General features: G+C 47.4%; 1 protein-coding gene across 1 annotated transcript; it reads right to left on the bottom strand.

Moving 5' to 3' along the window:
• Positions 1–2,471: 2,471 nt before the first annotated feature.
• Positions 2,472–13,909, bottom strand: LOC116954560 (claudin-4-like). Its single transcript, XM_032975158.2, has 3 exons — positions 10,182–13,909; positions 3,988–4,201; positions 2,472–3,517 (listed from the first exon to the last, which is right to left on the bottom strand). Exons 1-3 carry the CDS (start codon positions 10,314–10,316, stop codon positions 3,228–3,230), a joined length of 639 nt encoding a protein of 212 aa, XP_032831049.2. The 5' UTR covers positions 10,317–13,909; the 3' UTR covers positions 2,472–3,227.
• Positions 13,910–15,105: the final 1,196 nt, after the last annotated feature.

Raw genomic sequence — 15,105 nt, 5'->3', positions numbered from 1 at the left:
GATTTGTGCTCGCGGATTCGGTCAGAAATATGTCGTTTCGTCTCCCCGATATAGCATACAAGTTGAATATTATATACCGTAAGTTACAAAATTACCCGCGGAGACAAAAGCAACATTTGTGCCATTCCTTTACAGTGTTTCCATATATCTCATTTAAGCATCTTGACCTGAAATTGTGTGCTTTGTGTTTGCGCGCCATGTAGGAAAGTTCTTGCGGGCCCATGAGAGGCTCCGACGCACAAGGGGAGCGTTTAGCGCGTTCACTTTATTGCTCTCAGCGGATTTAAAAAAAAAAACCTGCTAAGCGACGAAAGATAGGGGGTCAAGACCATGAGATTACAATGGGGCGCTTGTGCCACATGTCATCAACACTCGCACAGCGAGGGCAAGCAAAGGAATTCTGCTGCTAAGTCACGGCCTAAATTAATGGGACCTCGAACAATCATCAACTGTGTACCGTTTTAAAAAAAAAATGCTGCTACCAAATATTTTGATGATGTAGCTTTACGTTCAAATAAGCCGAGCGGTAGACAAACCTTTGTGTGAGCGGCGAATGCGCTTGCTGTAATAATCAGATATCGATCAAAGCGACGAATTAAAGCGATTGAAAAAAAATCAAAATACCTATGTATCCATTACATGATTAGGGCTGAAACTAGTCACCTCCCTCGGCCTGAAACTAGAGTCACTTCCCTCGGCCCCCAGGTGATTCTGTGAATTGTCGGGATTCAGCGCCACGATTAGTCTCAATTACCAATTGTTATTGGTCTTGTTTTCCAAGTTACGTGTTACAACCCTGAAGCAGAAATCTTCACGAATCGACGCATGGCTTCACGAGCCATTTACCACTTGTCATTTCTACTCGTCAGCGTTTTTCAAGGCTTCTTAACATAAGTTTGTATGGGTTTTTAAAATAAACTTTTGTCGGTATTTTGATGTTCCAAAAGCTGGCATTTTCAGGCATAGCGTAGTCAACGTGCAGTGATTACTGGCGGTGGATTTCTGAAGCCCAGCGTTTTGGAGGGGGTTGGGAGATCACAGTGTGATCTTGTACGCAGCTTTCCCCCCTAGAGAGTGGCTGGTTTATGACCGTGGAGCAAAGATGCTGTGATATCTGTATGGATTGTAAAGCGTTATCTCCCTTGTATTTTTGGGTTGCTTTGGAAACTCCGGTTTTCACTCACATGCACCAGTCAATAGGGCAAATCCCAATGCTGCACCCACACAAGTGCCGATACCCTGTAAGGTTGCCATTTGTACATAACTATAAATAACTATTACATGTAGCCGATGGTAGTGCTATCCTTCTCACCCTGCAACATTAATGAAACATTGCTTCATGTTATAATTTTGCTCTCAATTTATAACATTTGCCATGTTGTAGATAACATTCAAATTAAACACACAATCCTGGGTAAATACAGGTATCACCATACTCATATATTGCGTGTAGGTTTTAAGAGGTCACCTTGTTATCCATGGTAGGAGTGATGGAAAGTGGAATAAGTCATCCCAACACATGTTCATCCCTTTTCACTTTTATTCATAATGCAATAACTGGTAAACTATAATAATGTGTTATTAATACGTTTTTTGTGTCAAATCAAACATTGCATCCCAATGATTGCAATGACACCACCTACAACCCAACCGCTCATCCGCGTAGACTGTTAACACCCTCTGCATACCTCTTGAGACTATTTAAGACTCTCTCAGTGCGGACCAGCTTCAACTGACCCAGATCGACTCCGGCTGCGATCCGCGGCTGCTGCTTCACCCGCCACCTGTGAACCTCGCGCACGATACGGCCAGCGCCCAGCTTCGGGGTCTCCGGCCCAAAGACCTGGAACCACGCTGCCGGCTCACGTTCGGAATCCATCCCTGAGTCTGAGCCAGTTTCGCGACAGACTTTAAACGTTGTTGTTGTTGTTGTCGTTGCTTCAGAGAGCCCACTTCAACTTGTGCTCAATGTGCATTCGTGATGGACTGGACTCGTAAGAGTGCACAATATCAAATGTTCTTCCACAATACATTATTAATTGGCTGTGTCGGGTCGTGGCGGATTTAACGACACATTTACGCGATCTAACCCATAAAAAACTTATGGATGATATTGGTCGCGAAAGCCTACGTGTTAAACTCGAATGTTCTTACTCTCAATACCGTTTACGACTGCCAATCTCTCTAAGTAAGGACAGACGTAATGAGAATCGTCATGTATACTGGAGGAATCTCATGAGCTATGAAGCTATTTTTCACACGTCCAGTGAGAGCAAGACAGAAGAGTATACGATAATTCGCATTGTTATACAGTAATACATTTATGTCGAAGGCTTTATGAAAGATGTCCAACTAAGTTAGAAAGTTTTATGGTATTGTCTTTGTCCGTATGTCCATACTGAAGGGTGTCGGGGGGGGGTGCACTCTGTTAGTTGCTCTCACTGACGGTATCTAACAAAACCCCGTTATTATTTTCAATCGCCCGTTACTCCACCAATAACTTCGCTTGAAGCAGCAGCAGCAGCTTGGTATATATGTATGTAGGTGCTTGTATTGAACATGAATGGTGAACGGTGCCAAAGATCCCCAGCGGTTTGATCTTCCACAAAGCTGGAAATCGCTCCTCAATCACACCAAGATCTGCCTTTATTTACAATACGCGTCCACTTTCCAGGATCCATTCAGCTTTAAAAAAGAACTCGGACAAATGAGCAGGGGTAGTGGGAATAAAACGATCACACGCGATCCATGGTGTAGCAGCACTCTAACTTGAAGCACAGAGTAACCCACCCGGCAGTGACACTAACACGTCGTACTAACACGATCCATGGTGCAGCAACACTCTAACTTAAAGCGCAAGAGCACTCCACCCGGCAGTGACACTAACACGTCGTACTAACACGATCCATGGTGCAGCAACACTCTAACTTGAAGCACAGAGTAACCCACTCAGCAGTGACACACGTCGTACTAACACGATCCATGGTGTAGCAACACTCTAACTTGAAGCACAGAGTAACCCGCCCGGCAGTGACACACGTCGTACTAACACGATCCATGGTGCAGCAGCACTCTAACTTGAAGCACAGAATAACCCGCCCAGCAGTGACACTAACACGTCGTACTAACACGATCCATGGTGTAGCAACACTCTAACTTGAAGCGCAAGAGCAACGTGCTAAAGACGAACGAGAATCAGTGCCGGATTCTGCGAGCTGCCCGCCAGCTCATATGTAGGAGACGCGCTGCTGCCAGCGCGCGTTGGAGGGGGCGGTGGGGTCGAGGTCGCGCGCCTCCTCCTGCTGCTGCTCCTGCTGCGCGTACGCCGAGCACAGCAGCAGGGCGCAGCCGCACAGAAGGGCGGCCGACGCGGCCCAGCCCACGTAGATGCTGGAGCCCAACTCGGGCTTCTGGGGCTCCGGGACGAAGGGGTCGAAGAAGTCCCTGACGACGCGCGCGCACACGAACCCCACGGCGGCGAGGCACAGCGCGCCGGAGAGGCCAAGCGCGCAGCCGCCTGCAACGACATCGCAGCCCGGGCCGGCGGCGTTGGGGGGGGGGGAGCTCTGGGTGGTGGTGGGGGGGGGGAGCTCTGGGTGGTGGTGGTGGGGGGGGGAGCTCTGGGCGGTGGTGGGGGGGGGCTCTGGGCGTTGGGGAGGGGGTGCTCTGGTCGGTGGTGAGGGGCTCTGGGCGGTGGTGGGGGGGGGAGCTCTGGGCGGTGGTGGGGGGAGCTCTGGGCGGTGGTGGGGGGGGGAGCTCTGGGCGGTGGTGGGGGGAGCTCGTGGTGGTGGGGGGGGGGTGCTCTGGGCGGTGGTGGGGGGGGGGAGCTCTGAGCGGTGGGGGGTGCTCTGGTCGGTGGTGGGGGGCTCTGGGCGGTGGTGGGGGGGAAGCTCTGGGCGGTGGTGGGGGGAGCTCTGGGCGGTGGTGGGGGGGAAGCTCTGGGCGGTGGTGGTGGTGGTGGGGGCAAGCTGTGGGCTGGCCTCTCACCTGCGAGCAGCAGGCGCGGCGCCCGGCAGCGGCAGCATGCGGGCGGCGCGGCCACTGCGACGCCCAGCAGGGCGAGCAGCACGGCGGGGGGCAGCAGGGCGCGCGCCGGCTGCAGGGCGCCGGGCGCCGCGAGCAGCGTGAAGTATTCGGAGCACTGGCGGTGGCCGAGCAGCGCGCGCTCCACGCACGTTTGCCAAAGCCCCTCGCTGAACACCTGGGGCCACGGGGGGGTGGGTGGGTTTGGGGTGAGATGAGCAGCTGTAGTTTCACGTCGAGGTCAGCGATCCATTGCGATGGCTTCAGGCGAGGCAGAGCGAGCGAGTGGTCGCGATCCCACCGGGGGAATGGACCATCTGAGTTCGGCACGTTTTCGTTTTTTTTCATTTGTGTAGCCCTGTGAGCCATGCGGCTCTTGACTCGGGTTGCAACCGCAACAAACAAAAACACGAACAAGAAAACATCTTAAAGTGACTACACGCAACAGAAAAATCCAGGAAAAAAACAGTAAAGTCTTCGAGAGAAAAAAACACCGTATTTCAACGCTGTGTGCAAAAATTCCATTGGAATGCAAGTCAAACAATAACAACCATAAGGCAATTTAAATTAAAGTTATCAGGCTAACTCTGTACTACAACAAACAAACATGGCTAAACCAAAACGTTTTCAAAATCACCAAAATAAAGCTATAAAAACAATGTAACCAGTGATTATAGAACTGTGATTGGGGCGATGGTCGTCTAAATCAGAATCAGAATATGTGATTCTTGCTGGAGGAATCCGATGAGCCGGAAAGCTCTTTTTCACAGATTCTCCAGTAGGGCCAGGTCAGAACGTTCCAACAACAACGACAAATAACTCAAAAACACGATAGGAGTGTAAAGTTTAGGAAATGTAAACAATAACTTAAAAATACACACAAATAAAATCAAACTATTGTCTTCATCTTACTAGGCAAGGCCCCACTGAGCTCTTAACTTCTTTGTCAGCAGCGACCTGACCACAAATGATAGCTCAACGAAGTGGCTTATCACGTGGAAATTGAAAGCAGCAAATTAACCTAAAACGATCTAGACGCAGGGTGAATATTCTTAATGTGGAGGGCAAAGCCGGTGGACCGTTGTGATCTGCTGTCCTCTCTGCGATTTCCTCCCGCATGTCAACACTCTCCGTCTCCTCTGGAATCTACAGGGTGTGGTGATCCAGATGTCCCGTGTGACCCCCAATTAATTGACCCCTAACATTTTTCTTCCCGTTGCATATTTTTTCTTTTTTTTTTAAACCTTTCAAAAATGTAATTGGGTCACTAGACATCTGGACCACCGTGTACATTGGGTCCTGTTCATCCATAAAATCATTTTTAGCGAATACATGTGCTGGGTGGGGAGGGTGGGGAGGGGCTGGGTGGGGAGGGGCTGGGTAGGGAGGGGTGGGTGGGGAGGGTGGGGCTTGGTGGGGGGTGGGAGGGGTGGGGCTGGGTGGGGAGGGGCTGGTCACCCCGTGGTGCCCTTATAAAACTCAACGTTTAACCTACTCACACCGGCTTGTGCCCGCCCTCACAGTCGGGCATATTTGCGGAATACACCACGTGCCGCCGTTGACCCTGGCCATTGACCGAGCAACCCAACGTTCCTACCAGCTCCCTCTGCAGGAATGTGTAAGATGTCCCTATCCTTGCACCTGTAGTTAGCAAACTCCACGCGAGTTTGGGGTGATATTGGTGCGTGGTGCCCTACCAGTGGTGCTTGAGGGCTGCATGACTCGAGTCTTGTTTTCCTTAAATGCCTTTGCCACTCAATGTCATAAATATGAAGATTTATTTCGATTTAAAGCTTTCGTGACTGCAAGGATTAATCTTCTTTGGTTCTTTCGGTAAAGTCACGTAGAATGAGAATAAAATAATGAATTGATAAAATAAAATAACACAATAATATTCTCACGACGTTTCGGCCACAACACAAGCGGCCTTCATCAGGTGAAGGGACGAGACTGTCTGGAGGACAGCGCTGGAGTGAGAAGATGGATTCTGGCTTAGTAACCATTGGAAAGATGTTTTAAACCATTTCCGTTCTTAATTAATTGTATTTTACGATGACCTTCAGACCGCAGCTCTTTTGCTGGCATTGACTCTTAATACCTCTCACACCACGGTTAATGGTATGGTTTACAACATGGAGTATAACAGCGCCTCGCAGCTGTCTCTCTCCCCCTCCTCTGTTCCGACCATGGATGAACTCGTCCGTCTGAACGGGACCCGTAGCTATCTGTGTTGCTCAAGTTGAGGGTAAGAATCCACCCATTTTTTCGCCATATAGCATTGTGAAATATAACGACTTATTGTTGGTAGCTTAGCTGATTGGAGAATATAGAGTTTATTGATAACATTGAGGTAATTTATATTTTAGTTTTTTTTGTATTGGTTCACTATATAGTATTCATTATATATTGTATTGTATACCCAGGTACTGTGAATAGCTCAGATGTGTAGGCCTTGACTTCAACATAGCCATTTCTGTGACCAGTCACAATCTAATCACTCAGTTATTTCAATGCTAAATTCGCCTAGTTATTTCAATGCTAAATTCTCCTGTCTGATTTGTACTAGGTGCCTCGGTGAATGTATATGCTCTGACTTTAACATAGCTATTTCTGTGACCAGTTACAAGCTAATCACTCAGCTATTTCAATGCTAAATTCTATGCTAATTCCTTTGTCAAGGGGTGCCTCTGCGGATGTGTATATTTTAACTTAGCTATTTCAATGCTAAATTCTATGCTAATTCCTTTGTCAAGGGGTGCCTTTGCGGATGTGTATGCTTTAACTTTAACATAGCCTTTTCTGTGACCAGTCACAAGCTAATCACTCAGCCATTTCAATGCTAAATTATATGCTAATTCCTTTGTCAAGGCGCTTTGTTTCTTCTCACACAGCTTAAAGGTCGTGATCTCAGCGTGGCTTTCTCACTCCAGCGCTGTCCTCCAGACAGTCTCGTCCCTTTACCTGATGAAGGCCGCTTGTGTTGTGGCCGAAACGTCGTGAGAATATTATTGTGTTATTTTATTTTATCAATTTATTATTTTATTCTCATTCTACGTGACTTTACCGAAAGAACCAAAGAAGATGAAGATTTATATAATGTAACTTTTCTCTCACCACGGTCCACTGCGTATTGTTCTAGTAAGACAAAAAAACACATCCCCAAATCTTCTCAAAATCGAATTTGTTAATAAACTAAACTTTTTATTTTACCAGGTATAGCCCACCGAGCTAAAAAGCTAGTTTTCAGAAGCGACCTGGATATCACAAATGATAGCTCAACGAGGTAGCTTATCATGTGGAAATGTATAGCAGCCAAAACTCTAAACGCACGTTTCTAACTGTGGAGGGAAAACCCGGAGGACTCGGAGAAAAATCCACGCAATCACGGGGAGAACAGGGAAAACACGCAAACTCCAAATATACAGAAGGCGTCAGGGTCGGGATCGAACCCACGACCTCCTGTACACCAGGCGAGGTAGTTAACACCTCGCCGATGCGAGGAACCCCCCTTTTTTGAGTGGAGGCAAAAAAAACACAAGTTTCAAATAACACAATCGTATAGAGCAGGGGTCGGGAACCTTTTTGACTAAGAGAGCCATGAAAGCAAAAAATTTGGAAATTTATTTCAGTGAGAGCCATATAATATATTTTAAAAGTGAATTCAACTAAATGTCAGTATAATAAGCCTCTGAATTTATTCTTTTAAATAATGTTGTTATAACACTCACCATTAATGCGACTTCTGGTGCTGCATGGATTTGCTGATGTCTTTGTAGTCGGGTTGGTACTTTGTAGTCGGGTTGGTACTTGGTGAGGTTAAGCTTCATGCAAGCGTTGAAGCTTTCATCCGTTAAACGTGATCGTAGGTTGGACTTGATGTTTTTAAGATGTGAGAATGACTGCTCACATGCATACGTAGATCCAAACATGGTCAATACAGCAATACTCACACGCTGCAGTGTGTGGTATGTGACAGGAAGCGCGTTCCAAGTTTTGAGAATCAGCTGGTCTTCGGGTTGGAGTTTTTTCATTTCTGTCCACATGTGCTTGCTCGCCAACTCCGCTTTCTGTCGTGTGATTCTTTCCAAATCTTCATTCAGTGACTTGAACTTATTCACCCACATGTCTGAGGCCTTCAGGTCAGCCACTTCTGCTTCAAAATCTCTGACGGAGACACCAGGGATGTAATTCAGGTCGGCTGTGTTCAGTGAACACTCGTTTGGATGGGTGATGAACTTAAAAAGACGAGTGTGCTCACGAAATTCTCCAAAGCGTGCTTTGAAGGACTGTAGGAGACTGGATGTGCAGCCAGCTAGCTGGTGGAGATCAAGGTTTTGAATGGGCTCACTTGCTGTGCATGCATCTTTAAATTGGCTCAGTTTTTCAAAATGTAGTAAACGACCTGTTTCAAGATCCGTGATGAAAAGCTCCAGCTTGTTTTCAAAAGCAAATACAGCTTGTTGAAGGGATAACACTGTATTTCCAATGCCTTGCATTTTCACGTTGAGCTGGTTCAGATGTTCAGTCAGATCTACGAGATAGTAAAACTTGAGGAGCCACTCGGTGTCGGCTAGCTCAGGATGCCCGACGCCTTTCATTTCAAGGAAAGTCCGGATTTCGTTCAGGCAAGCCGCAAAACGGCTAAGCACCTTCCCTCTTGACAACCAACGCACATTGCTGTGCAAAAGCAGACCAGGATAGTTATTTACAACTTCATCCAGCAGTGTTTTAAACTGGCGATCATTTAAAGCTCGGGCAACAATAAAGTTGATCACACGAATGATCAGCGACATCACTTCGCCAAACTGCCTGTCACACATCTGAGCACAAAGTGCCTCCTGGTGTATAATGGAATGGAAACTTAGGATGGGTCTATTTTCATGTTCACGGAGAAGCGCCACAAATCCTTTGTTTTTCCCCACCATACACGGAGCACCATCAGTACACACTGAGAGAAGTTTATCCATAGGTAGACTTTTTTCTTGAGCAAACTCCATGAAAGACTTGAATAAATCCTCACCTCTTGTGGACCCTTTTAATGGCAGAACAGCAAGACTTTCTTCGCGCAGTGTGTCACCAACAGCATATCTTGCAATCACGCTGAACTGCGACAAATGGCTCACGTCTGTTGACTCATCCAAAGCCAGAGAAAAGAACGGCGCTGCATTTATGTCCTTCACTTGCGTTTCCTCCACTTTGTTTGCCATCACGATGGTACGATCATGAACAGTTCTTGCCGACAGAGGCATGTCTTGTATCCGTTTGATTATCTTGTCTTTGTTCGGAAGATCATCAAAAAGTTCATTGGCTACATCCAGCATGAACGTTTTAGCATACTCGCCATCTGTGAATGGTTTTCCGTTCCACACTATTGCTAAAGAACCAGCAAAGCTAGCCGAATTATAGTCACTTTGCCGGGTCCATACGCGGAGTTGCTGCTGGCTAGCTTGCACCCTGCTCAGCTCTTGGCACGCTTTCTTTCTGCTGTCTCCCGCAGGGTATTTTGATGCAGAGGTAGCGTGGCGCGTGTCGAAGTGCCGCTTTACATTCGACCGTTTCAACGATGTAATTTTGTCATTACAAATTAGACACACCGCAGAACCCGCTCTCTCCACAAAGGCGAATTCTTCGGTCCATTCGTCCTGAAATGTACGATACTCGTCGTCTTTTTTTCTTTTCGCCATCTTCTTCGTCGAAGGGTTAGCTTTGAGCTAATGACCGAGCAGACGCAGTCTCAGACTGATTCAAAAGGGGGCGTTTACCTGTTTTACCCAGCAACGGCAAACGTAGGCCAGTATCATCCAATTAAAATAATGGACAATTGCTCCTGCAGCCCTGAACAGGACATGCGCAGTGAAAAATCGATGGATGGATTAAAACAAGTGAGAATATTTTGTTTTATCTGCGAGCCATATGCAATCATCAAAAGAGCCACATCTGGCTCGCGAGCCATAGGTTCCCGACCCCTGGTATAGAGTGTCTGGTTTGCGTTGGCATAAGCCGAGCTAATGGGCTCCACGGTGTGGAGTCGGGGACTTCATGGTGTCCAGAGGAAGACTTGGCAACAGTGAGAATTGGCTGAGTGAGTGCTGGTGATCCCCTCCTGTGGTTAGATCCTCACACCTCGTCACACCTCACCTCGTCACGCCTCGTCTCACCTCGTCCTGCACCAGGTAGGCGCCCAGTGTAGCCCGCGAGAGCCAATGCGGCGCGGCCGCGGCCGCAACGGCCAATGCGAGGCCCGCGGCTGAGACGCAGAGGGCAGCCAGGGCGAGCGGGGCCGCGTGACCCATCCTGCTCCTCCTGTGACACGGCGCCACGGACTCCTCACTCGCTCGTTCGCTCGCTCGCAGGACTCACTCGCGGACAAAGCGAACTAAGACTCACATCACACGGATTTACACAGAGACACATGACTCACAGGCATAGAGATGAACGCACAGAGACTCAAGCACACACAGCAATAACATCAAACACACATACAGACTCCGACTCACACAGAATTACACAGAGACACACACAGACATACAGACTCACACACAGACTCCGACTCACACAGAATTACACAGAGACACACAGACATACAGACTCACACACAGACTCCGACTCACACGGAATTACACAGAGACACACACAGACATACAGACTCACACACAGACTCCGACTCACACAGAATTACACAGAGACACACGCAGACATACAGACTCACACACAGACTCCGACTCACACAGAATTACACAGAGACACACAGACATACAGACTCACACACAGACTCCGACTCACACAGAATTACACAGAGACACACAGACATACAGACTCACACACAGACTCCGACTCACACAGAATTACACCGAGTCGCACACAGACATACAGACTCACACACAGACTCCGACTCACACAGAATTACACAGAGACACACACAGACATACAGACTCACACACAGACTCCGACTCACACAGAATTACATAGAGACACACACAGACATACAGACTCACACACAGACTCCGACTCACACAGAATTACACAGAGACATACAGACTCACACACAGACTCCGACTCACACAGAACTACACAGAGACACACACAGACATACAGACTCACACACAGACTCCGACTCACACAGAATTACACAGACACACAGACATACAGACTCACACACAGACTCCGACTCACACAGAATTACACAGAGACACACAGACATACAGACTCACACACAGACTCCGACTCACACAGAATTACACCGAGTCGCACACAGACATACAGACTCACACACAGACTCCGACTCACACAGAATTACACAGAGACACACACAGACATACAGACTCACACACAGACTCCGACTCACACAGAATTACATAGAGACACACACAGACATACAGACTCACACACAGACTCCGACTCACACAGAATTACACAGAGACACACAGACATACAGACTCACACACAGACTCCGACTCACACAGAATTACACAGAGACACACACAGACATACAGACTCACACACAGACTCCGACTCACACAGAATTACACAGACACACAGACATACAGACTCACACACAGACTCCGACTCACACAGAATTACACAGAGGCACACACAGACATACAGACTCACACACAGACTCCGACTCACACAAAATTACACAGAGACACACACAGACATACAGACTCACACACAGACTCCGACTCACACAGAATTACAGAGACACAGACAGACATACTGACTCACTCACAGACTCCGACTCACACAGACTTACACAGAGACACACACAGACATACAGACTCACTCACAGATACAAACACACACACAGAATTACACAGAAACACATACAGACTCACACACACAAAGATGTACACATAGAGACATAGAGACAATGGCATTAAACACACAAACTCACTCAGAGAGACAAAGAGATACAGACTCACATTACAAAGACAAAGAGACAGACTCGCACATAATTACACGGAGACAGATAACTCACACAGAGACAAGGATTCGCACGCAGAGACTCAAACACACGGAGCTCATTACATACGAGGTTTCACCACTAGCACCGCATTTACACACAGAAAATGTGCACTCAACAAAACGATACATTTTGATTTAAAGCTTTTTCAAATTTTCTTGTTGTGGTTTTTACACCTGATGATGATTGCTTGTGTTGCAGTCGAAACATCGTGATAATTTGATTGTTTTGTATTTTTATTATTTTATTGTTTCCCTCCTACGTGACTTTACCGAAAGAACCATGAATAAAAAAACGATAAATGTGTGAATATACTGGAACAAATGTAGATTGAAATGTATGTATGTTGCAATACTTCCACACCGTACATAGCCAACCGAGCTAATCAGAGGTGCGGAGAAAGGACAACAAACTTAACACAAAAGAGCAGTTCTAAAGCGTTGAGTTTCTCAATCGAGATTATTTAAAAGTGCATAGCTCCAGTGACTTCCTAATATCGGAAGGAAGAGCGTTCCAGACGCCCGCAGAGGCGCATTTGAAAGCGCGCGATGCAGTGGCCGCACTCTTTGCTCCATGGTTCGCCAGAATCCGCTGCTAGCGAGGATAACCCGGAGTTTGCGTGATGGTTTGTGCTCCTTGACGAGAATTGGAGTGTTCACAGAGTGGTAGATCACCAACGAAACCATACCTTTTAACGGTGGCGATATCCATAACCCACACCCCACTGCTGTGGCAAAGAACCGATTGAGGTCATGAGCTGAAATCCCAGTTGGAAGTCGACTCAGACAATCATCCATCCCTCTGGGTCGATAAAAAAGAGAGAGTACTGTATAACTTTCGGCAAAGTCACGAGTAGTTGTTATAATAGCCTCCGCCATAGGAATGTGGAATTTCCACCATCACTGCCAGCAGATAATAATTCGTATCCCGACCCAATGCTTGAGTTTACAGGGACACGTGCGAACGCTGAAACGCATTGCTACGAAGCGTACTCCTAACGTTAGCACTTCCTCTAGCCGGTGTACAAATCCTACGGAATTAATTCTGAGCAAAAAAAATATCGGGAAACAAATTAACTGCACTGTGAGCTGACAATTAATGAACGGGAAAATGAAAGTGCCGACCTCCCCGTGTGGATGTTAGGGTCCGTCCTGCATTCACACACGAGCGGTTCTCCAAGCATTGCAGTTTCCTCCCATGCGCTAAATATTCCCTAACGCCTCAAGCAGGATCACTCTGAGACTCTACTGGACATCTGTGAAAAAAGAGCTTTATAGCTCATCGGATTCCTCCAGTCTGAATACATATTTTGATTATTCTAACTTTCCCAGTTAATACATCAAGTCTATTTTTTTACGTACACTTATTTACCTGAGAGTGAGGCTCACCTGTGAGTAGGAGGCTTATCTGAAACTCGCCTGTGAGTGGGAGTGAAGCTCACCTGTAAGGTAGTGACTGACTTGTGAGAGGGAGTGAAGCTCACCTGTAAGGTAGTGACTGACTTGTGAGAGGGAGTGAAGCTCACCTGTAAGGTAGTGACTGAATTGTGAGTGGGATTGAAGCTCACCTGTAAGGTAGTGACTGACTTGTGAGTGGGAGTGAAGCTCACCTGCAAGGTAGTGACTGACTTGTGAGAGGGGGTGAAGCTCACCTGTGACGGAGTGACTCACCTGTGAGTGGGAGTGAAGCTCACCTGTAAGGTAGTGACTGAATTGTGAGTGGGATTGAAGCTCACCTGCAAGGTAGTGACTGACTTGTGAGAGGGAGTGAAGCTCACCTGTAAGGTAATGACTGACTTGTGAGTGGGATTGAAGCTCACCTGCAAGGTAGTGACTGACTTGTGAGAGGGAGTGAAGCTCACCTGTAAGGTAGTGACTGACTTGTGAGAGGGAGTGAAGCTCACCTGTAAGGTAGTGACTGACTTGTGAGAGGGGGTGAAGCTCACCTGTGACGGAGTGACTCACCTGTGAGTGGGAGGCTCACCTGAGATTCGCCTGTGAGATTGAGGCTCACCTGTGAGAGAGGGAATGAGGACGTGCGAGAGTGACACTCACCTGTGCAGGATACTAACCTGAGTCTCACCTGCGAGTGTGAGACTGACCTGTGCAGGATACTAACCTGAGTCTCACCTGCGAGTGTGAAGCTCACCTGTGCAGGATACTAACCTGAGTCTCACCTGCGAGAGTGACACTCACCTGTGCAGGATACTAACCTGAGTCTCACCTGCGAGTGTGAGACTCACCTGTGCAGGATACTAACCTGAGTCTCACCTGCGAGTGTGAAGCTCACCTGTGCAGGACACTAACCTGAGTCTCACCTTACGCGTGTGTTGCTCGCCTGTGAAAGAAGGAGACTCACCTGTGGAGGAAACAGCAATGCCACTGTGAGGCTGGTGGCCGTGTGAATGGCTGAGGGGCCGTCTCTGGCTGCAGGTGCTGGCGCTAAGAGGGCCCAGGTACGGCACTTCGCACAATTACCGTATTCATTGTAGACAAAGAGTCCATGGCAAACCATATCTAATTTAAATGTTCATTTTGACGGTTTAATATGGTGAATATAAAAACAATGGCCAATTAATATCATTTATGAACTGTGAAAAAGTACTTGTCATCAATAACAGGGACATGCGTAAAGGTGTGTTTCTCTTTCTGAAATGAGTCGTCCGTCGGTTTATTGCAGCAGTGAGCATTGGTGGCTATGCTCTGTACTGACGAGTCCCAATAGGTACGAAACGGGTCTCCAGTTGTATCTGTCTCACTGCCGTTTGTCCGTCGGTTACATTTGCTCAAAAGAACGTGTACAAATTATTCACGGTGACATAAAGCAAGAGGAGTCCAATGCAGTTCTTCAGTAACTGATCATGGTTTTTGTTGTTGCGTAATGCACACAGCTGTGCGCTTATAGTACACGGCTCTGTGTATTGTTTTACACTTGTGGTTTTCGGGCCTGCGATTACATTTCGACTTCGATTGGGGTTTGACGTTCACTTACAGATTTGACGACGCGATTAATGTGCTTTTGAAAGTTAGCTAATTAAGAATGCAAAGCTGTCAACCCATACGGTTTACCCCGTATTCTTGTGCATGCAAATTGAGTTTTGAAGTCCATACGGCGGCGTA

This window comes from Petromyzon marinus, chromosome 55, assembly GCF_048934315.1.
Source record: "Petromyzon marinus isolate PM22_M1 ecotype Great Lakes invasive population chromosome 55, UKy_Petmar_22M1.pri1.0, whole genome shotgun sequence".
Taxonomy (NCBI): Eukaryota; Metazoa; Chordata; class Hyperoartia; order Petromyzontiformes; family Petromyzontidae; genus Petromyzon; species Petromyzon marinus.
Note: the sequence above shows the minus strand (reverse complement) of the source record. Positions and strands in the feature narration are given on the sequence as shown.